The sequence below is a fragment of the Kogia breviceps genome, chromosome 9 (genome assembly GCF_026419965.1).
Source record: "Kogia breviceps isolate mKogBre1 chromosome 9, mKogBre1 haplotype 1, whole genome shotgun sequence".
Lineage (NCBI taxonomy): Eukaryota > Metazoa > Chordata > Mammalia > Artiodactyla > Physeteridae > Kogia > Kogia breviceps.
In genome coordinates this window covers 35,798,034-35,824,495 of record NC_081318.1, presented here as the reverse complement: position 1 = coordinate 35,824,495, position 26,462 = coordinate 35,798,034, and the positions used below count along the sequence as shown (strand labels likewise).

Below are 26,462 nucleotides of genomic sequence, written 5' to 3'. Positions count from 1 at the left end.
CTTTTTTAGTTGTTCTCTTTATATAGGAATACAACTGTGGAGATGCTGGAGGAGCATGGCCTGTCATAGTCCTTTCATACCTTGTTGCAGAATCAGAGTCAGTCCTATTCCTCAGTTCCATGGAATTGGCTAAGACAGGACTTAAATGAACAAACCACGATCTTTATTGCATCGTTCAAATTCTGTATTCACTCAGTGAAATTTTAAAAGGTTAGAGATCATGACATCAGAAATCAGTAGATGTACTGGCTCTGGGGATGACAGCTTTCCTGCCTGCATCTTTACTAGTTTTCCTGCTAGTTTTATGTTTTGCTTTGTTTGCTTTTTTGCAAAAATTTATATGCAAAAATTGAGACTAATAAAGAAGACAACAGGTCTAGTGAGATAAAATAATATTCATGACTGAAAAAATTATTAAGAAAGTATCATGAATGCTATTGGGAAAAATACTTATTTCCCCAAATTTGATCTGGATATTTTTAAGTTTTCCATTTAACCAAAAGACTGGTTTAAGAGGACAGATAAAAGAGGATCCTGTTTCCCTCACAAAATGGTACAGAATATATATATATATTCTTTGAAAAAATTCACTATCAAAATATTGGAACTCATCAGGGAAACACAATTGCATTAAGCCAATGTTCTTGAATATTGAGAGGTGAATGTCATCTCATAGACCTATTTACTCTTACATTGAAAAATCTATTGAGATATTGGTGGCTTATACACATGTGATTTTTTGAGATAGTTGATTTCACTACCTACACTTGCTTGACTCACCAATTAATTTTTAGAACTTTGTTTCTAATAGTCAGAAGCTCAGCAAGATAAAAAGGTGATGGTTATTTATTACATCACATTTCTTACCCACTATAGAAGCAGATGTACAATATACTTCTTTTTGTTTATTCTCATGCCACACCCTTTTGGCCCTTAACCAATACTTGAGGGGACATGATGAAGGCAGCTATGCTTATAAAGTTGACCCTTGTCATGATGATTCACAGTCAAATCTTTATTAACCAGGGGCTGCCAGTTCTTCCTGAGATCCACTTTTCTTGTTCAGCATAGTGATGTGACCAAAACAGGTTGCAAAAATCTACCTCTCCACCTGGCAACAGTTTCATAGTTCTTATGACTTTATTTCTAATTCTTCATAAGTAATGTTTAGAAAGTCAGTTAAATCACCAATTATTTCTTCTTTGCCTGCAGAGAAGTACACAATGGAGTATTTTAAATCCTTTGAAACTTCTATTGTCATATTACAAATATGCATGAGAAGGTATAGTAAGTTAATGTTACTAAAAGTCAAATAAAAGAGATTTTAAAAGTTACATTCTTTTATGTATAAGGGAACAATTACAGTTTGGGCACCTGTGTTCATAAAGTAATATAGTTTTCTTTGCATTAATAAGATATGGCATATTGACTGAAACTCTTAAAGGTAGAATGCAAAAACCAAGCCATTAGGAACTGAAGAAATGCTAACCCTAACTTCGTTGTAATCTAGACCTGTCAACAAAATTATCAAGATAGCAATTTTAGAGATAATATTCTAGGTACAGCCTACAGTATCCCACTTGTATTTAATGAAAATATGCTCTCTCAAACAATCAAATATTTGCCCTAAGTTCTACTTCAGGATGCTTGTATTTGTTCAACTAAAAAGTTAAAGTCAAGCATTCAATTTCAATGGGACTTAAGACAAGCATGCAATTAGGGGATTTGGAAATAGTTGTGCACCTAATGAAAATTAAGGAAATCATTTACTACCACATGAAAGTCAGTTTAAATGCTTCATTCTCATGTTGTCTTCCCATGCATGTTTCTTAGGAGTGTAGGATGATATATACAAGTGTTAGTCATAGAATTTACTTTTACAGGTTAATAAACAGATTTCTTTTTCTCTCTGAAGATCAATGTTATGTTCTCCATAAAAGAAATTTCTGTTAAAAAAGAAATCACCCAAGTGGGCTCCCTCAATGTGACTTTCTCCCATATTTCTGGCCAAGTCAAAAGCATCAAAATACATATTGATGCCTCCTCCATGAGGACTAGCCATTCAGGGTATCAAAGGAAGTGCTCTGCCATAGAACAGAGCACAAGGTTTTGCATATATTAGTCATTCAATAAATAGTTGTTGAAATCAATTGTATAAGATTATTTGCATTACCACTATGTGGCTAAAATGATTGGTTTCATTATTTCACATACTTAGCCATAGATAATAACAGTAACTGAAGTCACTGCTGTACTGGGTATTCATTTCTCTCTCAGTAGATCTCCAGATCTACCTATTTGTCTCCTTAAAAATTTGAGTTATCATTTAACAACCTGATAACTATATAATAAATATCACCAATGATTAGTTGTTTGTTCTCTAAATGCAACTTGGGAAATAATTTATTGTTTTATAATGAGAAAAGTTAAAAATTTTTTTGAAGACAAAAAATACTACCAAGTAAAATAGTTCATTAGCAAATCTTTTTTTAATTATTGTTATCATTTACTCTTTATGCTTTATAGGTACAAATTCATTCTGAAGCAGTGTTTCTGGAACTTTTAAAATTTCCAACTCTGAATAATAGTTGACATCAAAATTGTTCAGCTGTGTTATACAGTCTCCCTTTAAAAGAGAAAAATATTGCTTAAAGACAGGCCATCCCCCAAATTTTGTAGAACTGAAAGATCATCTCTTGATTGTTTCAGTCTTTGTCAAATTTGGCTTACAAATGCCCTGACTTTGTAGGTATGCAGGATATAAAACATGTGTATGTGTATTCAGTGTTATTCAAGTGCACAGTGTGTTTCTTCAGGTTAAATCTACACATTTCAATATGCATGGGTGTTGTTCTTAAAAATATGTAATCAAAGTTGAAAGATTCGCTTTATCAAAATGTGCTGATAAATGATACAGTGGTAAATGCAAATTTCATGGTCAGTATTTAAAGACCAAAAAAAAAGTCCTCTGCCATTGTCCATGTTTTATCTATTTTTAAAAACAGTAGAGGGAAAAATACACTCAGGAAAAAAAAAATGAAGCTTTACTGCAAAAGAAATGAATGCAAGAAATGGCACTTTAAGTAGTGAAGAGACATGAAGCATTGAAACTTCATAGCCTGCTAAGGAGCAACAGCTGTACCTAATTTCAACTTGATGTGCTTCAGATCTCATATTCATATAGGTATTTAATGATCCAAACATAATGGTCCTATATAGAATAATTACTTATATGAAGGAGCAAACTTCATACGCATTCCTTTCTAAATGATCCTTCAAGAGAAAAACTGCGCTGGTTCTTTGAACAACGAATAGTCTCTTTCACCAATCCAAATGTTTGGGGCTAAATAGCTTATCTTTTAAGAGAGAATAATAATAGTGCTGAGGTTACTTCTTTTTGACAGACTCTTTTTGTCTTCCCCCTTCCCAGCACAGCCAGTACAATGAAAAAACGTAGAATGCCAAGCCGGTCATTAAGTCATACTGATAGATGGTTACAAGAAATATCAGAAACAAAAGGAAATAAGGTATTTTAGAGTTGGTGTATTTCGAAAGCAGAGATTCCCTTTGAGCTTGACTTTCCTGGGCAGGGAGACTGTCAGAAGCAAGGCTCTCAGATTCCTTGTCTCCTGAAGAGCACAGTGATTGTCCAGAGTTTATTAATCCTTCTTTTTCATTCCTTACCTCTTCCATGTTCTCAAAAGCTTCACTGATTAAAATCGTTGGCCCTAGAGATTTCTCCACACTGCATTCTCCTTGTTGGACAATCTGGCCTATACATCTTTCCCTCCTACTACCTGATGTCACTATTCTTGAACTTTCGGAAACTTCTTCAGGTGTAGACGCAGGATGATGGTGATTCTCAGCACCCTGGATTTCACTTGTTGGATTACAATTATATTTTGATTTAGAAGAAATAGATTGGAGAGTCATGGTAGTAATTGCATTCTCTATAGCAGTGGCCTGTTCATGAGATGGGAATGAAGTTTTAACATGGTGATTAGAAATGTGAGAGCCATTCTGAGAAGCTCTATTAGTGTCTGAGTTTAAAGCAGAATGAATAATGGCATCTATATTCGTTTTCTTTGATAATTCTTGGATCTGCCCGTGATCTCTGTTTTCTGGAAATATTTTTTTGTCTGTTGGTAACATTCCCAAATGTAAATCTAGTTTTGAGGCTGCTTTTTGATAGTCTGTAATGACCTGTGAGGCTTCTTCTACAGATGTTGTATTTCCAATGACACATTTCTTCCTGTCATGTGTCTTCCCAGGATTGTAAATAGATATGGTTTCTTCCATCTCCATTTCATCTACATGTACATTACAAATACCTAAACGTGATTCCTTTTCAAAATCATTGTCATAGATTACACCTACTGTATCTCGTTGACAAAGGGTATCATGTGAATCATCATTTCTCCCTTCATGTGGATCAAACGCTGTTTCCTTTACCTCGATGGGCCTGTCACTTCGTGCTGTCTCTTGAGGTAGCTTAGCAATTATTGCTTTTTCTCTAGCAGACATGCTTTCTAGAGTATTTTCTGATGTTGTCTTAATTATATAAGCTGAACCTGCTTCTGCTTTCTCAGTAATACCATGATCAGCTAGAGAAGACAGTTCACAGCTCGCTGTTTCCTGGCAGGTAAACAATTCTTCTGTAGGATTAGCTTTCAAACTCCTTGCATTATCTCTTTTTTCCCACATGTCTCCACAATCTGCTTGTTCTTTGGTCTGCTCTGTTATATTTGTCTTACTCTCTCTTGCTTTTCCCTGACTTTCCAGAACGTTCCAACTTTGTTTATGCTGGGTGTTCTTATGTTGATCTTCCGGATTAATCGAAGCTGATTTTTCTTCTTCAACTTGGAAAAGATACTCATTCCTCAAAACATTTCTATTTCTTGGTAAACAAGCTTGACCAGGCATCCCTCCTAAAATAGTGCCTTCACTAGTCGAGAGATCAAGGTCTGAGGTTGTTAACACAGCTTCCTCCCAGCTTAGATTTGTCCTTGGTGAATGAAATGTATCTGCTCTGATTGACTGGTCATGAATTGGGGTATCCTTACTCAGCAGAGCAGTTAGGTCTCTGTTACTGGCCCCCATCCCTTCCACACTTATTTCAGAGTGGCTCATCTTCCTTTCTTGGTCATGTAAGATTGACTGAAAATTTTTGCTGTGTTTTTCGTTAACACCTAAGCATATTCTTTGCTCCTCCTCCTCATTCTTACCATTGCCATAAACTTTCTTGGAAGATCCTTTTTCTATAGATTCTTCTGAATGGAAATCTGAATGGAAATCACTTCTTAAACATTCCCAATCTTTTACTTCAGTTTTTTTAGCTTCTCCTTCAAGTTTTTGATTAAGGTTGTCTGCCATTAGTTGATCTGCAGAGGGACAAGATATTTGCACTCTGCCTCTCACTTGGGCTGGATTAGCATTATTATCCAGTACTTCTTTGCTACCAATATGTACTTGCACTAATTCATCACTACTAGTATTTCCCAATGATGGCTTGATTTCTCCCATATCTGAAGTAATTTCCTCTGAAGGTTGATAACTATACTTATTTCCTGAGGAATATTTTTCATTGTGGTAAAACTCTCCCTTTAAGGATCTTTCTCCTGATGAACTTGAAGACAAAGGCCTTTTAAACAAGTCAGTGTATACTTCATCTTGAATTTGCTTCTTCTGTAACCCCTCAGCTTTATTTGGAAAATTGACTGTATTCTTTTCATCTCTGGAAGCAGTACTTCTTATTAAATGTTGATTTATCTTAAGGGATAAAAACACAAAAAATAATGATCAAATGATTTTAAATATACAAAGCAAATTAGATAGGTTTCATTAACTTGGCTAGTAATTATCTGGTATATTTCCTTGATTCGTTTCATTTGTGGATTTTGCACAAATTGTGGAAGCTGGATGTTTTGGGGGGATCCTTGTAGGCTATGACTTGGGAATGAGATTAATAAGAAAAGGGGCCAAAATTAATCACTCGCTTTCCTAGCTTCCAAATATCACATTGTATTATTCAACTATTCTTGCTTGTCATTGCACTTTCTCCTCACTTAGGATATACACATTGATAGCTCCATGCTAATCAATTAGAAAGCAGCTTCCTAGATGCCCCTTTCTGCATTTACACTTGCTGTAGGTGCCCCTATTACAGTTTCTCTTATTAATATGTTTTCTGCAAAGCCTCTGCAAACTATTAATAGCAAAACGTCACTCAAAGAAAAGTGAGGGAGTTAATGTCTCTGCAAATTCTGTTTTAATGACCCTCTGCCAACTGGTGCTCAAATGTATTTGAGCTCTTCAGTGATGCCAACTGTCAGGATTTAACAGTGAGATGCCTGTGTTTTTTTTTTTTTTCCTCATAACTGACATTTGCATGATCTCAATAATTATATGCAAATCTTACGTTTTCCCCTTCTTCTCACATAAGGCTCATGTTACTTGTCAACTGCACAGCTGTCTTGTAAGCCAATGCCTGTGGGTTCCACAGATTTGGTTGTATTTCCATCTATTATAGAGCTTCATTGTTTTATGCATTAACATTAGCATGGAGCAAATTAGCATCTAAATTACAGCTCCCTATTCATTTATTGGATGTACAATCTCAGTAACTTCTAAACAAACTTTTATATTTGAGCCTGCTGATTGTAATGAGGTATATTGGTGAAGTATGTGATTTTTCAGGGCCCTTTCATTATATTCTGTGGTTTGAAAATGATGGCGATGTTAACTTTCAGTTGGTGAGAATTCTCACAATGGGTGACAACTTTGTAGTTTCTTAAAGTTGGAGCAAAGTAAATTGCATACTTTAGTGATGCAGCTTCTATGTCACTATAGAAAGGGTGGAATGTGTGGAGAAAGAGGTGAGCTCCATTTCTTTTCTGTTTCAGCACTGACACTTGAAGAGGCAAATGTCATTTTAATCTTAGATGATTATGAATCCATGTATCCTAATGATATGAGCTCCAACCAAATACAGTAAAGGATAAATTGCATTATGTGACTCATTTACTCCTATTTCTTCCTTTGTGATAAAAATGCTATCAAAACCATCCCCCTAAAAATCCCAAATAGATTGAAAGTTCACCAAGTGTGAAATTTATTACAAATTTAATACTAAATTGTACAGTTCTGAATTTGTTTCCTGTTTGAAAAATATGGCACAGGCTATTTTATCCTCATTTGCTAATTTAATACTTTCCAATGATATAGAACTTAGAGATTCTCACAGATGGAAGTAAGAAAAAAAAAAAAGGCTGCTAAATGCAAGAATCAGACTTGTAGAGCTGGACAGACCCTAACAATCATCTAGTCCAGCCCTCTCATTTTACAGATGAGTTTATGATAAGTGTACGCTTGTCACAAAGATTAGAATTGCACATCAGGATAGTACTACCTCTTCTGTAATTCCTACAAACTATTACTCAGAGCCACTGGTAAATAGGTAAGAAATGAATGTCATTAATTTACCATTGCAGAGACCAGAAGCAACATACTGAAATCAAAGTGCTTTGTTGATCAAGCTAGAGATGCAAGGACAGAATAGGCTGTGCTTTCACATTTGCAAATTATTTATTAGTTGAAGCTATTGAAAGGCAGGCATTGCAGCATCTTTGAAGCATAAATGGATTCATCTTCTCTAATGCCGAGGCAACCAGAACACTTACCATCAAATCTAATTCTTTTTCATTATGTTCATCATGTTCCATGTTTACATCTTTTACTTTCTGATTACTGGTTTCCAAGTCTTCCTTGTCCTCATGAGAAAAAACAATTGTTGGGATATAGGTATCTGAAAAGTTAAGAAAATTGCACCTATGTAAGATTGTTATAATTGTAGGCTTTAACAAAATAAATATATTCTGTTTAAAAAGTAAAGATATATTACCTGTAATCTTTGAATTCTCAGAGTTATTCTCATCTGATGTTACCAATGATTCTTCTTTACTGTTAAGTTTAAAACAAAATGTTATACTTTTTTCTGGGATATATTTCTAAGTATTTTTATAGAGAAGGAACTTCAAACCAATTACAAGCCAAACAAATATTATATAACCTTTCACATTTTCTTGCATTACTTTGTATATTTTTAAATTAAATTGATCTCTTAGAATGATGTAGTAATATATATTAGTTCTAGAAAAATGTAAAAATTATTTACACAATTCCATAATTCTAAATAAAATTATTTTACTCATATTAAAACACATAACCAAAGGAAAAATATATGTAAGTGTAGATTATTCCATCATTCATGAATTTAATCTTTGCAAGTGAAAACATTTTTCTCTTCTTTTAAATGATTAAGTTTTATGAACTGACAGTCCATTTGTGGTCATTGAAATTACTTTCTAACATTCCAATTATATTTTTATGTTCCATTTTACTCAAAATTCTTCCATTTGAACTGACATATTATTAACTCTCTCTCTCTAGAAAAGGAGAAAAAAAACAAACTTACTAGGAACTGAAAGGCAGCTAAATTTATACCCAGTTTAAAGACTTCATGTGTGTATTGCCAAAGGCCAATTTTACAACCAAGGCTTTAGATCATTCATATGGAAGCATACATTTTCTTTCTTTAAAATAATTCAGGTTAGTTATACTAGCTTTTCTCTCATATTCTGCATGCTTATTGAGAAAGATAAATACTTTTTTCTTTCAAATGTAATCTCTTTGTAGGTGTATTTGTGGAATTATAAGAATTTAGATTTGTCCATGACACTCAGCAAGAAAAGAGTTAGTGAAGAGCTCACTTTGTGTATAGTTATGTCACAAGTCAGTCTATCAGAAATGATTGACCCAGTCTCCACATTTTCTTGTACTGTCTCAGCTGAATTTTCTCCTAGTGACTTTTCTCAATGACTTTTTCTGCAATAAAAGAAGTACAGAGAGTTCACAATGGCTGATAAATTTGTGTAATAGAGCCTAGTTTTCGTTGCGTGGACAATGTTGATTCAAATCCCTGGAAGGCTAATCTTGTTTCAACAAATCACAAGAAAATTGCAAATTCTTTCATCTTGTCCATGTAAGAAGTAATTCAGCTTTGTATACATTTTATGATGCTTAATTTTAGCTTTACCAAAAATATTTGGTACCTTGAAGTGGGCCCAGAAATGAAAATCATGTTTTTACCTAAGTATAATTTTATTAGAAAAATATTGTATTTCCAATAAGTGATACTGCCTTAATCTATAAATCTTTATTGTTTAATGAGGCCTATAATTATGCAAAGATTCAATTTTTGTGTAATCCAACTGCAAGCTGACACATTTTTCTTTCATAGAGTACATAGAAAATCTATGTACTCTTAAAAATATAAACCATTAAACAGCATTTAATTATCCCTTCTTTATCTTTAGTACCATAGCAATGCTGAAAATCTCATTTGTAGAGGGAAAGATCATAACCATTTAAAGCTTTTTGTTTTTGCCTAAGCAAAATGCTATTAATCATTTTTCTTATTAAATTCTCTAAAATGCTTTAATTTTTTAAATGATTGCATCAAAAGGAAAGAAACCTGCTTTTAGCTCACTTTGGGGACAAATAATTAGGTATCAAACCATGTATTATTATATTGACTTCTTACAAAAACATATAAATACAGAAATATAGGAAGGAAATCTTAGATTCAGGGGTAAGTACAAGAAAGAGAACCTGAAATAGATGAAATTTAAATGTTATATCAAATATCTATTAAAAAATGAATAGAAAATGTGTAAGACTTCTACAGGGAAAAGAATAAAATTGTATCAATAAATATTAAAGACCTAGAAATTGTTGAGAGATATACCATGTTCATAGATAGGAAGAAGATTGTGAAGATATTATCTCCAAATTTGATCTACAGATTCAGTTCAATTCTAATCAAAATTTCAAAACAGGTTTTCACAAAATTTGAAAATATGATTCTGAAGAGAAGAATAAAGGACTGAAAATAGCTAGACTACTGAGAAATAGCAGGGTAGAGGAACCTGCTCTACCTAGTTTCAATAGTTCTTATGAGGATATAGTTATTAAGACAGTTATATTGGTACAGAGACAGGCAAGTATTGAGAGCTTAGTACCAGATCCCTACTTATATAGAACTTTGGTATATGACAAATATAGCATGTCACCAAGCAGGGAAATAAGGGACTTTTCAGTAAATGGAGATGGGGAAAGTGGCTACCCTCATGGAAAAAAGATGAAATAGGCAAAACATATATTCGATAATCAATTCCACATGGATTAAGATCTTAAATGTCAAAAACCTTGAAATTCTTAGTAGAATATGTAAATATCTTTCAGACCTCAGAGTAGAAAATGTTTTCTTAAATAAGAAAAAAAAAATAGTGACTATAAAAATTGTCAGTTTAACTCTATTAAAATTAAAAATTTTTGTTCATTGAAAGACATCTTTATAATAGAAAAATATAAATAAACTGTGAGAAGATGCTTATGTTATACAAAATCAACACAAAATAAATATCAAAAGTATATGAAGAACTTCTACAAATCAATAAGAAAGCACAAGCATTTCAATGAAAACAGGGGAGAGGAGCACACATTTCACAGAAGAGAAAATACATATGGCCCCTAAGCACATAAAGGATGGGCAGCATTATTAGAAGACAGAGAAATGCAAATCAAGACCACAAGGAGATGCTATTTTATACTTATTTAATTGGTAAAAATTGCTATCAACTGCATAAATTGAACCATTCCAAATGCCTATCAACAGAAGAGTAGATACAAAACTTGGAATACCACAAAAGGAATATTATAAAGCACTCAAAATTAATAAACTACAGAAACATACAACAATATGGATAAATCTTAGCAACATAATATTGAATGAACAGTGCTAAAACATTACATCAGAGGAGGTTCTTTTTTATTGAGCTAAAACCTACCAAAATAATTTAAATATATTTATCAAGGAATACATATAATATAATACATAGAATATAACAAGAAAGGTTGATTTTCAAGATTATGGTTTATCAGTTGGGTGAGTCAGAGGAAAGAAATGAGCAAAGGAAATGGTGAGAAGTCGATTGTTTCGAGTGGTAGTTTTGCAGGTGTTTATTATTTAAAATATATAAATGGTTAAATACTAGTTTTATATAATTTATTAAGACAAATGGGTTGCTGTCTGGCCAAAATTACAGGATGTTTATAGATAAAATTCCACTCCAAAATCCAAAGTGTCTGTGATATGACCAATTACATTTAAAGGGTTTAATTAAAACCACTTCAGAAAATTTGAGGAAAAAGGCAAAGAACTTGATGGTTGATGAAGATAGGACCCACAACTATATACAATTGTGGTATAAGTGAAATATGTTAGTGAATATTTCTAGTCTCCCCTTTATATTCCCTGAGTCCTTTGGGAGCAGGGGAGTTTCTTATTGATCTGTATTCCCAGTGGCTAATACATTACCTGACACATAATAATGGCATAATAAATGCTGCTGAATAAATGCACAGTGTCCTTTCCTCTCTTCCCTTCTGTCTACTTCTTGTCAAAATTATCATAACATTATTCTTCTTTTCTTTCCTCATTAAAATCTATTTTCATAAAAGATTCTAATAAATTAAAACGTGCATATTTTTGTGTGTCTTATAATGTTTACCTCCCACTCCAAAGTTAAAAACAATGCTTTTAATTATGGGTTTAAATAGCTAAACAAAAATTTTTAAATCTTCTAATATAAATTTAGAAATTAAAAAGTCAAAAAGGTATGTAGTTTGTGGAGGGATAGTTCATTTCTAGTGCACCTTAAATCATATAATATAGTCACTAGTATTATTTAATCATAAGAGGGGTCATTCATTCTTCTTATAGGTATTTTGAATATCCACTATATGCCATAAGTTCTAATAAACACTGGGAAATCAAAGATGAATAATATATATGTAGCCTCTTACCTCAAGGAAGCTATAATGTAATGATGGAAATAGACACATCAACAGGCAATTATTATAATGTGATAAATATTATAATATATAATGGGATATGATATTCTCTAGAGAAAAAATAACAGAAATGAGGAGAGCACTCAGTTGGAAGAATCAGGGAACTTTTCACAAAGGAAGGAACATTCTAATTAGGTTTTAGGGAAAATAGGAGTTCCTCAAATAGAGAAAAATGGTAAGGTCATTTCAGGCAGAGAGAATAAGAAGTGGTCAAAGAAGTACAGGTAAGAAAGCACAAAAAGAAGAGAACCATCCAGGAAAAATGACATGTTAAGAGGGTTTGGACTGTGTTTTGAGGAAAGAATGCCAAGGAATAGAACTGGGGTTGGTTTGAGCCAGGTTTAAATGGCTTAGCATGCCAGGAAATGTGGGACTGAATTCTTTCTGTACTTTTAAACCAGTGCTCCGGTTGCAGGGGAGGGGAGTGGAGTTAAATGGGAGAGAGACACCGTCAGATTTACATTTAGGGACCAATCTCTGGAAGTACATTTAAGGATCTATCTTAGGAGAGCCTGGATGGGATGAGCCATAGTGAAGCCGGAAGACAAGTCAGGAGGCTCCTTCAAAATTTCAGGCACAAATAATGACTGTTAAAGGTGATGGCAATGAGGAAAGAGAAAAGGCATCAAATATGAGTTAAACTTTTGATGTAGCATCAATGCGATTTGTTGATCAATTCCCTAAATGTAGATTTTAAAAATGACTTCTTTCTGCCTGACCTTGGCTGTGTTCATGAGATTTAGAAATCAAGTGTTGCCCTTTCCAAGACCTAAGCAAGGGAGAGTTAAGTCTGGTGGCTCCTGCACTGTTAAGTCGGTAAGGCCTTGAATTAGTCTGCTGGCTGGTTTCTGATGTTTTGTATACTGGGTAATCTGCTTCTCAGGTGCCCATGTAGACACCTTTCAGCCTTTTTCTCTAATCTCTGGTATGTGTGCCTGGACAGTGCATCAACAAGTTATACCTAGTTTCCTGGCTTTTATTCTAGTCAATTCATAGCGAAAAAGAGCAGAAAGACCTGGATTCAAATCACAGTCTTTCCTGTTATTTACCTTACTGAGTCACTTACTAGCCATGTGACCTCCGACAAGATACTTAACCTCTCTGTATCTAATTTTTCTCCAAAATATTGCCTAGTCCTTACACAGGGCAATTATTTATCATAATTCTCAATATGCGGAAGTGTTTAATAAATATCACTACTGTTATTACCATTATTATTAGTGACATGTAGTAAATAATGCACTGATCATTAGTTCTATACTGCCACAGTACCCGATTTCCGTGCTTCTCCTGTTACTTGGAATTATGTATATTTTTTAAAGTTTACTCCATTCTCTCATATCTTTAATTTACAAGTTACTTTTTTTTTACACAAGTTACTTTCAAGAGTAAAATTTGCAGCCCATGATGACATACTAGCTTAGTTTTTCTAAAGTATACTCTTATTATCAGAGGACCACCCTCCAAAGAAAGATCACTAGACCATCAGTGAAAGTAACTTTTTATTTAAAATACAAATACAGGGCTTCCCTGGTGGCGCAGTGGTTGAGGGTCCGCCTGCAGATGCAGGAGACACAGGTTCGTGCCCTGGTCTGGGAAGATCCCACATGCCGCAGGAGTGGCTGGGCCCATGAGCCATGGCCTCTGAGCCTGTGCTCCGCAACGGGAGAGGCCACAGCAGTGAGAGGCCCACATACCACACACACAAAAATATATATATATATACAGTGTGCATGGGAATGCTAATTCACACTTTCTGCTATTACCCAATTGATTTATTCACTGTCAGAATTTAGGCACCCTGTTAATATTCCTGCAGTTTCTGGGTATGTGGCACTTATGCTTTTGGAATTATGGTTAATTTTAACACTGTCAAAATGTAGTAGTTTTAGTATAAGTAATAATATCATTTTTCCTCGGTTTCTGTAATGCTATTGTGCTAAAAGCCCATATGTCTCTTAAAATATAAGTAAAACCTGTTTCACCCAGTCTAAGTCTGAAGTGATGGAATTACCCAACTAGTCACGGTAAATGTGAGGATTAGGTTGTAGGTAGCAGAAATGTAACTCTGTTCCAAGAGGAATCAAAAAGTTGGCATAAAAAAGGATCATTTCCAAAAGGAGTCATGAATATTGCATTTGCGTCTCTTTAACACTCTGCTTGAAAGTACTGAGCACTGCCTAAAGAAAACCAACTTGGAATTCTTAGGCATCACCTCTCACTCTGATAAACGCTAAAAAGTCAATATTGAACTCTTCAAGAAGACGTTAAGTGTGCCTTCTTTGTTCAAAGCTTGTGCTCTCATTTGATTTCCTCTACCCACTCTCCCTAAATGAATGGAGAGATTTTAAGTTAGAAATATTATGTACCTCACTTGAAATTTTTTTAAAGACACTTAAGAAGAATATATCAGGATTGGCATTGCTAAGTGGATACTTACAGAAATACTGAAAAGGTTTTCCTGGAATAAATAATTACATATTGTGTACTGTTTGTTTTCATAATTTTATGGTGATATTTTTCTAAAATTGGACTTTCTAGCATTCTGACATTTTATAGCCATAAATTGGAGGAGGGAGGAAAGCAGAAACTTGTACTTAATGAGAGGTAAAGTTCATAATACATTAACCAACTACTAGGGCTTAGTATCTATTCCTTTGGTGTTACAGTACCGATAGTCTTCTTTTGATCAGGAATAAAACCAGAACAGAAGAGAAATATTTGATCAAAAGAGAGACAATTAGAGCAATAAATGTCTAATTGTGAACAGAAGTGTCTAAGGAAAAAGTTTAAAGGCATAATGCAAGAAGGAATTTAGGATGAAAAGATGAATTAAAATTCAGTTCCTTGATGATAATTCCACAGAGGAAAACAAAATGAAGACAGTGGGGATTGAAAGAAACAAGAAATAATCTCAAAGAAAAAACATCAAAAATTTTAAATGGCTTCTATTTCCTTTAGATGCTGAATCTGGAGACTAATAACTAATATGGTAAAGAACATGGTTTTTGTGGGGTTCCTCATCTTCAAAGTGAAAGCTCTGGATTAGATTAGGGATATCAAATACAATACTCTCATGCTGGCCTCCTTCTCTCGCACCCATGGAAAGCACTGATAACAGATCAAGGGACTTCCTAGCTGAGACCAGATTGAGCCCTGTGATCCTTCTCTATACAACCAGGCAGCCACTACCCCTTTATTTCTCAACCCCTTAATTGCTCAAAATGGAAACAATTTGCCTTTCTCAATTTTGACATTAAATAACATGCTTTCCAGTTTTAGGAGTTCCATATTTATGTAACTAATAGTATTCCATAAATATGATTATGAAATGTAATTTGGAAATTTCTTAAATTTGTTTTCAAAAGATATAAATGCTAGTAGGAGCAATAGAAATAACCATTAACTTTGCAATACAAAGATAAATTCTCAATTAAATCTTATGGTCAGCATTTCAAATTTAATACCTACAGAAGTCCTATCCACATAGTTTGTGAGCTAGACTTACATTATTTATAATGCAGGTTATACAATGATTTATTCCCAAATTATTTTACTATGTCCAGGTAAAAGTTTTCAAATAGTGGAACATTATCAATATCTACAAATGATTGGGATAAACGAATATGTTGGATAATATCTATGATATAATCTAATTTATTACTTTTAAAATGTAAGCATAAACCATGGCAAACCACAAGCCCCTTGAGTAAAGTCTAGTGAACTGCTCAAGTATTCAAGTAACTAAGAACATATCACCACATTAGTGACCAGATGGTTTTATTGAGTCACTTTCCTGTTTTCCACAAACCTGAATTGCTATGTTCCTAAAAATCTTCTCTATTTCTTTTACTAAATTAAAACATTACCTATTGCTTCAGTGCTTGATCTTGAAAATATATTGAAAACGATGGTATGACGCCTTCTTGATGCAGGAAATTTCAATAGCAGAGAAAGAAGCAACTAAAAAGCATAACCTTGTTGAAGAATTCTTTGGTAAGTTTCTTTTCCAAAGTTGCTTCATTTCCTAACTCTTTGTCTTCTGCCAAGGATTGCTGTTTTCAAATCTGCTTTGTCATGTCAAAGCAGTGGGTGCTATTTTTTCTTGCTCACCCACCCCACAGAAATCAGGGAGAAAAAATTATTTGGATTTAATTCTGTGATTGAATCTGGGCATCATGTGCAATTTTGTAGAGATGGGATCTCCTTAGAGTGTCTTCCAAAGGAGTACTAAATTGCCAGAATCTAGTGCTTAATTAAGTCAAACCTTGGAGGTTCACGTGTGAACAACAACAAAAATTGTAGGTTGCTTTGGGAGAGATGTAATTACAAGCAGAATCCATGAATTTTCAGTGGAAGAAGAGTTATAGGTAAACCTGGCCCAAGGGACTTCTCTGCCACAATCTGCCAATTATATTCTACCAAGAGAGAAATGTAAGTGTTTTTAAGTGATGGATACTGGAAAAACTAAAGAATATACATCAGACAGATATCAGAAAAAAATTCTTAACTTTATTGGTCTAAAGTCCTTATTTTACCTGAGTTCTTAATGGAAGTAATTGTTATCCGTGGAGCGTGTGGGTGACAAAAAAATTAGTCATTGTCCAGCTGAGGTTCTTACTACTTCAGAATTCTGACATTCTGATTCTCCACAATTCCCGTATAAAGTGATTTCTAAGAACTTTATACAGTATCCATCTTTTGAAAATTATCAGAATATTGTTAATATCTATTTTTTCCTAAGGATACTAATTTTCAGGCATTATTTCCTTCATAAAGATATTGATTTGTTTGTGTTTGTGTAAAAAAGTCACTATCACAAAATCATGACTATGAGCTAACTAACTGCAATTAAGGAAATCCTGATTAAACATGTTTTCTCTGTGAAATCTACATATAAGTATCACCTAAGATATTTGGTCTGTTAAATACTGAGATTTGACATCCAAGCTCTACAGAATTTGTATTAAATATTGTTTTGAAAACTGTTTTAAGAAAAGGTAATTTAAAATGTAAATTGATATTCCCAGAGTATCTGTGGAAAGGTAGTATTTGGAAGGGCTAGGAGCGGGAAGGAAAACAAAGGAGCATGAGACTTCCAGACTGAAATCAAATCATTCGGAAGTGACACTTCTCAAAAGGATCTGTTGCCCAGCTGAGGGTGGCAGCCACTCCCCTGAGCATCTGTGCCCTCTATTGTTCCCCGAGATAGTAAAGTTTACATGGGGTTATTCATTTTGTTTTTTCTTTAATGGGGAACAAAGTGCCAAACTTCTTCAACTCTTTCCCCAGCTTTTCTCCTATTCCTGGCTCTTGACAGAGAATTTCAAGCATGTATCAATACTCTTCCCTTTATCTGGAGAGTAAATCAGGTGAAATGATGTATAATTCAGTAAAATATTGCTAAAGCAGTTCTTCAGTATTTCGTATAGGAGATGGTAGGTTTTATGTTCATAAGAAAAATCACCAAGTATCTTAAATATAATAATTAGGGCCAACAAAAGTCAGAGCGTGCCAAATCAAGTTAGAAATGTTAAAGTACTGCCTTCCTGTTACTGCTTTTAATTAAATGTTAAATTTAAAAGTTATGAAATCATTTTTTTAAAATCCTAGGACCTTTTATTTATGGCTATGCAATTAGTAAACGTCTTGTATTTTCTCTAAATTTAAAATTCTTTTATATTTAAAAATTTTTTATATTATCAGCTACTGCTTTTTAGTTTTAATAAGTGTTTAGTAACCTCTATCATATGAAATCCATTGGAATTCATTTCCATTTTCAAGAAATTCAGTTTCACAAACATTTTTAAACTACCTACTCTACTTATGCTAATCACAGCATAAATTGATATATCAGGGAAAAGAGAAATATGGTAAATTGGGTTGGATGTTTTGTGTTAAATTCCAAATAAGAACCCTATTATCAAACTGGATTTGTATTTAACTGCATTTGAAAAGTTTTCTAGGCAGACTTAGGAAGTCTTAAAGCATTATTTCTAAATCTAATGCTTTTGTGAACTTACGTCACACATTAAAATCATCTTAATGCACCTTTTTGTCAAATCTTCACAATAGGATTACAAAAGGAAGGGAGGAGAGGATACATTTAAAAAGCAAATGATAAAGAACTCAATGGAAGCCTATTAGGCTACCTGTTGATGAGGCTGTAAGAGAGTCATTAATATGCGGATCATTGACATGATAGTCCATAATGACTCCTCCAGGGACACTCATTCTATTGTGTCAGAGACTAGTTAGGGATTCATTAACGTGAAGACTCGTGACTTCTTAATATGCAAATTATTAATGCAGTGCACTGAGGCATACTCACAAATGTCCACATCTTGTGTTACAGGTTTTCTTTGCCAGCCCTTCACCCACACCTTTTGTGAATTAGTATTTTCTTTCTGTCCTCTTGCGGATTTCTTCACAAAAGATTCTGCACTCCTGTGGAATCTACCACTTCATATTCAAAGACCTCCTCTCCTTCAGCCCACATTTCTTTGATTTAAGGCAGGTTTATAAATACAAACCACTTGAACATTTTGACTAAGTCAGTCAAAATTCAGCACAAAATCTGATTTGATATTTTTCTGCAATGTCAAATTGCTTTTTGGCTAAAGGCAGAACAATGTGAATGAATCACTTGTTTTTAAAAAATGAGATTCTGAAACATGAATAGTGTAACCAGCAGTTGAATAATTTGCTCTGAAGGTGGGTAGAGAAGGAGTAGTGGAATCGAAAAAAGAAAAAGAGAGCAGAGAAAGGCCATGAAAGAGGACACAAGAAAGAAAAGTGCAATTAAACTAAGAAGAGTAAGTGTTCGTACCAATGTAACACATTAAATGAGGAAATGGATTTAAACTGCTCCGTGTCTGGCATACAGCAAGCAATCAATAAACATTAGCTATTATTATTACATCGACACTTTGCACTTTGCAAAAAGATAAAATTAATATCCACATTCCCTGTTGAAACAATAAGAAAAATGTTATGGAGTGAAAGTTGTTCAGTCCTTGAATTAACATACTCTGAAGAAGGGGATCAAACGTATAGTCCTTATTCCTGCAGCAGAATTATCTACAGAATTCATGGAAAGGTACTCAAGTATCTTTCAAAGCTTATACACATACCATGTATGGGAAATATAATTTTTCATCTGGGACTATGTATGCAACCTATATTCATTTTCTTGCCATTTTATTCTAGCCTCATCTAAAATAAAATACAATCTTTTACTACTATTTCTCTACTAAATTTCAGGAGAAACAGACCCTTATTTCTAAATAAGGTTCATCAGTGTTGTAAGATGTATCAATATTTCATTTTTATTGATGAATAGTATTCCATTGTATAGATAACACTCACTTTACGCATTTACCAGTTGATGGGTATTTGAGTTGTTTCCACCTTTTGGCTCTTGTGGACAGTGCTTCTATGAACATTTACATACCAGTGTTTGCATGGACTTATGTTCTCATTTCCCCTGGGTAGATACCTAGAAGTGAAATTGCTGGGTTTATGATAATAATAATAATAATAATTTGTTTCTCCACATCCTCACCGATACTTGTTATTATCTGTCTTATTGATTGTTGTCATTATAGTGGGTGTGAAGTGACATCTCATTGTGGTTTTGATTAGCATTTTCATAGTAACTAATGATATTGAATACTTTTTCATGTGCTTATTGGTCATTAATATATCTTCTCTGGAGAAATATCTGTTTAAATCCTTTGCTCATTTTAAAATTAGGCTGTCTTTTTATTATTGAGTTGTAAGAGTTCTTCTGGATAAGTCACTTATTAGATATATTTGTAAATGTTTTCTCCCATTTTCACTGTCTTGACTGTGTCTTTGGGTGCAAGAGTTCTTAATCTGGATGATGTCCAAGTAATATAATTTTTAAATTAGCTTTAAGGTCTTTACTAACTTGCAGAGATCCTTCATAGAATCTATTTGATTAAAACTCTTTAAATAAGAGGCAATATTATTTTTAACATAAATAATCTTTATTAGTGTAGTTATCACATGCAACCAACTACATTTCATATTCTTGCTCATGTTATTTTCAATACTAAAATGCTAGAAAATGTCCACCAGTTATTTGTCCTAGCCAAGTTCTAGACTGGAATAGATGTAAGCAGATTCAGGGATGATGCAAATGAACCTATAGAGTCAAGAAAAGAAGTCCAACTGATTTAAGAAGCTTACAGTACAAACACCACCTTACTCCTCTGGTTGGTGCCTTTCACTGGAAGAGATGGAATAGGCAGGAGGTGCTCATCACTGCCAAGATGGCTCTCCCAGTTGAAGGCTTTTGGATCCCTGATTAAGTAAAGCAAAATTCATTGCCAGCAAACCTAAGAAGATGAACTGTAAAGGCCTCACTAAGACAGACTATGGTTAGCGATTAATAGAAGAGCAATATGGTGCTGGTGCTTGGGAAGGACAAGTTGAGAACCAGTATGAACTAAAAGGCAAGGAACAGGTGACTGAAGAAGTTGGGCCACAGGCTGGGATGGCTGAAGGAGTCAAATGCAAGGGCTGAATCCTGAAGGGATGCAGTTATGTTGCCAAAGATGGGGATCTCTGCCACACTTTTAACAAGGCAGCACAAGACTTTACAGTCAACCTTCTGAAGAATACATCTATCAAGTGGCTTTAAAAGGATTCAGTCCTTCTACTGGATATCATGCTAAGTCAGAATAATGCTGGACAAAATTTAATGTGTATTCATTCAGCAAGTAGTTAATCTGTGCTAGGCATCATGCTAGACGTTAAACTACTAGCACAAGCTGAGATTGAACCAACTCTGACTTCATAGAACTTACAGTCTAAAGAATGATAAATAAAAACTGGCAGTATAAAATCACAGCTGTACATTTCATGACTGGGGAAGCATGGAGTGCTATAGAAGAAAATACAGTCGACTCTTGAAAAACACAGGTTTGAACTGCATGGGTCCACTTATATGCAGATTTTTTTTCAATAGTAAATACTACAGTACTGCGTGGCCTGCAGTTGGTTAAATCTGACGCTGCAGAACCATGGATACAGAGGAACTGAGTATATGGAGGACAAACTATAAGTTATACTCAGATTTTCAACTACAAAGAGGGTCAGCACCCCTGATATCCCCATCATAATAAGATCCATAACAGGGTCCATACAGGATCCATACAGGGTCAACTGTAATAAGATCCATAAGTCAAACTCAGGGAAGGCAGTAGCAACTGTGTATATACATGGGCTTATAAAGAGAGCAGACTGAAGGAAGATCATATCCTTTAATATGATTACAAATCATATTTAAAAGTTTGATTTTTTTCTGAACTGTAACATATATACTTTTCAAAAAGAAAAGTAAATACTTTCTAAAAGTTTACTTCATTCTAAATGGAAATTAACTTTACCATGCTATTTAAAGTGTCTTTTTCCCCTTCCCCAAGTCATCACAAATGATGGGGCAAAATTTCTTTAATAGATGCCTTATTTAAAAAGCTTATCTTTTGTATTGTAATTCCCACAGTACTTAATGTTGCTATTAATGCTTAAAAATCCCTCAGGCCATATTTGCAAAAGCATTATTTTATTTGCTAATTTTTCTTTGTTTAATAGCATTATTCTTTTGGTGGATACTGAGACTAATTGATTTTCAAATTAAAAGAAAAAGTTACAACTCAAAACACATGTGTTTAGTCTTTTGTTTATATCATTCTCAACCCTGGTGCATATCAGAATCAGCTGGGGAGCTTTTTAAAAATACCAGTGCCTGCAACCTGCCCCCAACCAATGAAATTGGGGTCTTATAGGAGGATCTAGGCATGGCTGCCTTATTTTTCCCCTTCCTATGTGCACCCAAGTTTAAGAAACACTGGTTTACACTACTATTCTACCCTGGCTTTTACTATATCAAAGTATGGTTAGTGGGAAAATAAATCCTTCAGTGAAAATACTTTGCTCTTAAGATTTTCTATGGGGTGGGAGGAGAGGGTATACATAATCAAGCAGGTTAGCAATAATGTAAATTTTATAGGGATTTTACTTCTGCTACTGTTAGGTCTATTAAACAATTAATTTTTATTCATCATGGGGATTACCAATCCATACATCAGTGAATTTAAATTTACTGATTTTTTTTAACTGAAAAGAAATCTAGATGCTGTTTAGGGTAAGAGACATTAATCTTTTCTACCCTAACACTGATCATGTTTGTTAAGATTTAGACCTGGGATGGTAAAATGTTTTCCAGTTGTACTATGGCAAATTGCCCAAACAATTATTGTAAATGCAAGCACCGTAAAGTGTATTGCCAAGGACACTAGTTGGTTAGATCCCATAAAAGAGACAATTAGTCTTGAGATGAAAATAGCAGAGATGAGGTGACAGTTATTTAAAAAGCAGAACACGCAGTGTAATGGCTTAAATGTAAGTTGTGGATAATGCTGATAGTTTAATGTGTTTGGAGTTTATAATATATAAAGTAATGTTTCATATAAAAAGATCAAAACTGCTTATATTCCGGTCTTCTTTTTTCGTCATTTGCTACATAAGTAAAGGCATTTGCAAGATTACACTTGCTATCTTTCCAAATCATCATTTTATGATGGTTTGCTTGATTTATTATATGTATACAGTGTTAATTTATGAGAAATATTTTCTTCTTACAGGTATCAATTTACATAAACTTATCCAGTATCTATAGTACTCATAGTCTATTGTCAGGATAATCGAAAAAATTTGAAATAAAATAATAATAGATAGAATTATTCAGTGCTTTTTAAGATAACTCAAATGTGGAATTTCTTCTTTGATTAGATTACCTGTAACACAACTGCACCTTCACCAAGACAGAATTGCAACTCAGTCCTTCAGTTGCAAAGATGAATCTAAAAGATTGGATATAGGGATTTGGGCAGCCAGAGAAAGCCAAAAGGGACCCTAAAAGACTTTAGAGTCAAAGACAAACTGCTGATGACATATTTTCATCTGTACCTTTGCTACACTTCCCCTTTCTCTCAGAGACCCTGTGGGTAGTGATGGGTCCTGTGGGAAATAAGCCCAAGAATGTATAGGCGACCTAAAGAGCATGAGAACCTAATGTAAACAGAAGGGGAGATCCATCACTTGAACTTGCTTAGAATATTTGCACTGGTTGCTTTGTTCTGCATGGAACTCTCTTCCCCCAGATTTCTTCATGACTGACTTTCTTCAAGTCTCTGATAAATTGTCATCTTCTAAAATAACTTACTTATTCTTTATGTTTATTACTTATTAGTTTTCCTTCCATTAGAATGTAAGCTACATGAGGACAGGGATTGTCATTTCTTTCATGATGTATCTCTAGTACTGAGAACCATACCTGACACATAGTATGTGTTCAACAAAGATTTGTTGAATGTATGAAGATCCTGTATTCATTTCTTCTAGTCATCGATCTTTTTTTTTTTTTACTCTCTTTTAATACACAAGTTGACAAGCATAGTTAGAATTTTGATACTAATATTTTGATTATTTTTTTCATGTGAACCAAGATTCATACCCTCTTAATCTTGAGGTCATTGGTACTATAGAAAAAAATATACTAGTGTAATTTCCATGTATTCATCCAAGAGGATAAAGACTGAGATGCCTGGACTAATCTTTTTCACTAAATTAAAACGTAAACCTTAGATTTTGAAGGAAGAGTTTGGGCGAAAAACAATTATAGAAATAAATTTCCCCTAAGTGTCACCAGAGTAGTAAAATAAATCACCCATGAAATAGTACAGAAATACCTAAAAATTAGTGCCATAATATATATGTGTGTTTATTTACGTTAAAGATGACCTATAGCAGAATTCAGTTAATATTGATAACGAGAAAAGGATAAAACCTATGTTTTAAACATTCTAACATACCATAACAGTAAGTAAAAAAACAGTTATGAACATAGAAAATCAGTACCCCTTCTTATGGACAGTGACCTACTTCATACTTTTCACTCTTTTCTGCATACACTTTCTGGATTGATATAACTAAAATAATACTTTATCCCTGAGCATAGAAACTAAAGTTCAAAATCCTTGGTCTAGCAAGACTGTGCAATTCTTTTTCAACCTTTTTCTTCAAGTTTGACTCTCACAATTCTTTCCATTCCAGGCAGTCAAATTGACTAACAAAACCTCCGACTTATCTTTTTTACTGCCATGTCCACAAGTATTTTTTATTCTATGTAAACAGTCTCCTAACTCTTCTCCACCTACCATTACCAAGTTTTACCATTTCCAGATCAAGTTCAGTTCCTCTGTGATGCTGTTTCTGATCAGGTCCGCCTGCAGTAGTAAGTCATTTCTCTAAAGCCTGTTGCTCTGCATCTCCTATGCTCTCCTCTAAGTCTGTGTCATTCCATTTGTGTTAATAACTAACTTCTCATGTACATAAATATTATCCATTTATCAAATTAATGCTTGAAAATAGAAGCTAACTAGAAGAATCCTACATAAATTAAGGACTCTGTAATTTCTTTATGGTGAATTGGCTGATTGGGGCACTATGGTTCAAAGCCACAGGGAATTAGAGACCTTAAATCACAAAAAGAGCTTTTCCTCTTATATATTTCCTGGTCTTGATCAAATAAATCCCTTTTGCCTGAATTTCTTCTCATGTAAATGGGACTGGCCTTTTGACTACAATGTATGAAAGTGATCTAGTGGGAGATAATTTTATATCAGTTAAGAAATAATGATAGAGACATTTAAAGTATGTATTCCTTAAGTTTATATAATTAGAAATTTCTAAACCACAGAACAAGCTAACTTGTTAAAGTAGTAAAATATCATAAATTTAAAGTTGTCGATGGACTATAATCCATGCACAAGATGAGAGTCCCACCTGGTTTTGTAGACAAGTTCTAATAAATGTTACTGATGCTCAGATAAAAATTAAAAGAATGAAAGCAAACTGGTCCAAAATTACCATAATTGGTCAAGGAATTCCCCAGGAATTGAAGAATAACACAGAAAAAAAAGACTCTTATAATCACACCAAGATAATTTTGAGGGTTTTCCAAAAAATTAATTGCCTCAGAATTTACAATTAGTCAGAGACAGGAGTATTCTGTTGTACTAATAAGAATACCCCTCCAGGATGCTCAGTGAATAGCTAAGCTTTCCCCAGAAATTGTTTAACTCAGTCTCACAAATGCCATTTTCAGTAGGAACCCATCCATATTTGTATACTAAAAGTTAATTGGACAACAACAAATGTAAATGATAAAACTTTAATTTTCAGCAAGTTTCATTAAAACACTTCTTCTGAGAAAGTGAAACATAACTATTTACAAATGCTATGCATTACCTACCTCAATAATACATTTATACTTTGGGTGGAAACTTCAGGTTTTATACAATAAAGCTCTTTAGGATATTAGGAAAATTATAGTAAAACTCTTAATGAAAACTATGAGATGATAGTTGAGGGTAGTGATGTAAGAGTTAATTGATGTGTCATTATAGACGGGGTATATTATTATTCTGCCATATAAAATATGTAACCATTTATGCTAATTTCCTAAAAACATATATTTCTTTCCCAATTCTTATATCATAAAAAGAAAAATAATATAATTTTTCTTTATTTTGTTTGTTTGTTGTTTTTTGTGGTTCGCGGGCCTCTCATTGTTGTGGCCTCTCCCGTTGCAGAGCACAGGCTCCGGACGCGCAGGCTCAGCGGCCATGGCTCACGGGCCCAGCCGCTCCGCGGCATGTGGGATCTCCCCGGACCGGGGCATGAACCCGCGTCCCCTGCATCGGCAGGCGGATTCTCAACCACTGCGCCACCAGGGAAGCCCTAATAATATAATTTTTAAATTTAAAGCATTATAATATAATAATAGTACTATTTCCATCTGAGTTTGTTAATATTTTCACAAAACATTTTAATTGTAGTTTATATTCTGCAAAAATCAGCAATTAGCTACAAACTAGAAAGTCACCATTGCTTATGGTTTTCAAAGGTAAAAGCTTTTGCTTATAAGAATCAATGTAACTGGACTCCTCTTATATAGTTTTAAAATATTTATATACAAGAATATGGGAAGTCTTCATATTATTCCTATAATTTTTTTTTAAATCTAAAATTATACCAAAGTAATTTTTTTTAAAAAGACTCAATAGGAACTTCCCTGCAGTGGCTAGGACTCTGTGCTCCCAATGCTGGGGGCCCAGGTTCGATCCCTGGTCAGGGAACTAGATCCGCAGCTAAGACCCAGCACAGCTAAATAAATAAATATATATTTTTAAAAGTACTCAACAGGGCTTCCCTGGTGGCACAGTGGTTGAGAGTCCGCCTGCTGATGCAGGGGACACGGGTTCGTGCCTCGTTCCGGGGGGATCCCACATGCCGCGGAGCGGCTGGGCCCATGAGCCATGGCCGCTGAGCCTGCGCTCCTCCACTGGAGAGGCCACAACAGTGAGAGGCGTGCATACCAAAACAAACAAACAAAC

At 34.1% G+C, this 26,462-nt stretch overlaps 1 protein-coding gene across 1 annotated transcript in view; it reads right to left on the bottom strand.

Annotated features, from left to right (window-relative positions):
* Nucleotides 1–828: 828 nt before the first annotated feature.
* Nucleotides 829–26,462, bottom strand: part of PPP1R3A (protein phosphatase 1 regulatory subunit 3A) — a 38,091-nt gene continuing 12,457 nt past the window's right edge. Inside the window, exons 2-4 of the mRNA XM_059074586.2 lie at nucleotides 7,901–7,959; nucleotides 7,680–7,804; nucleotides 829–5,769 (exon numbers count right to left, since the gene is read on the bottom strand). Coding sequence (XP_058930569.1) covers nucleotides 3,388–5,769; nucleotides 7,680–7,804; nucleotides 7,901–7,959 — 2,566 coding nt within the window. The 3' untranslated portion in view covers nucleotides 829–3,387. The remainder of the gene's footprint in view (nucleotides 5,770–7,679; nucleotides 7,805–7,900; nucleotides 7,960–26,462) is intronic.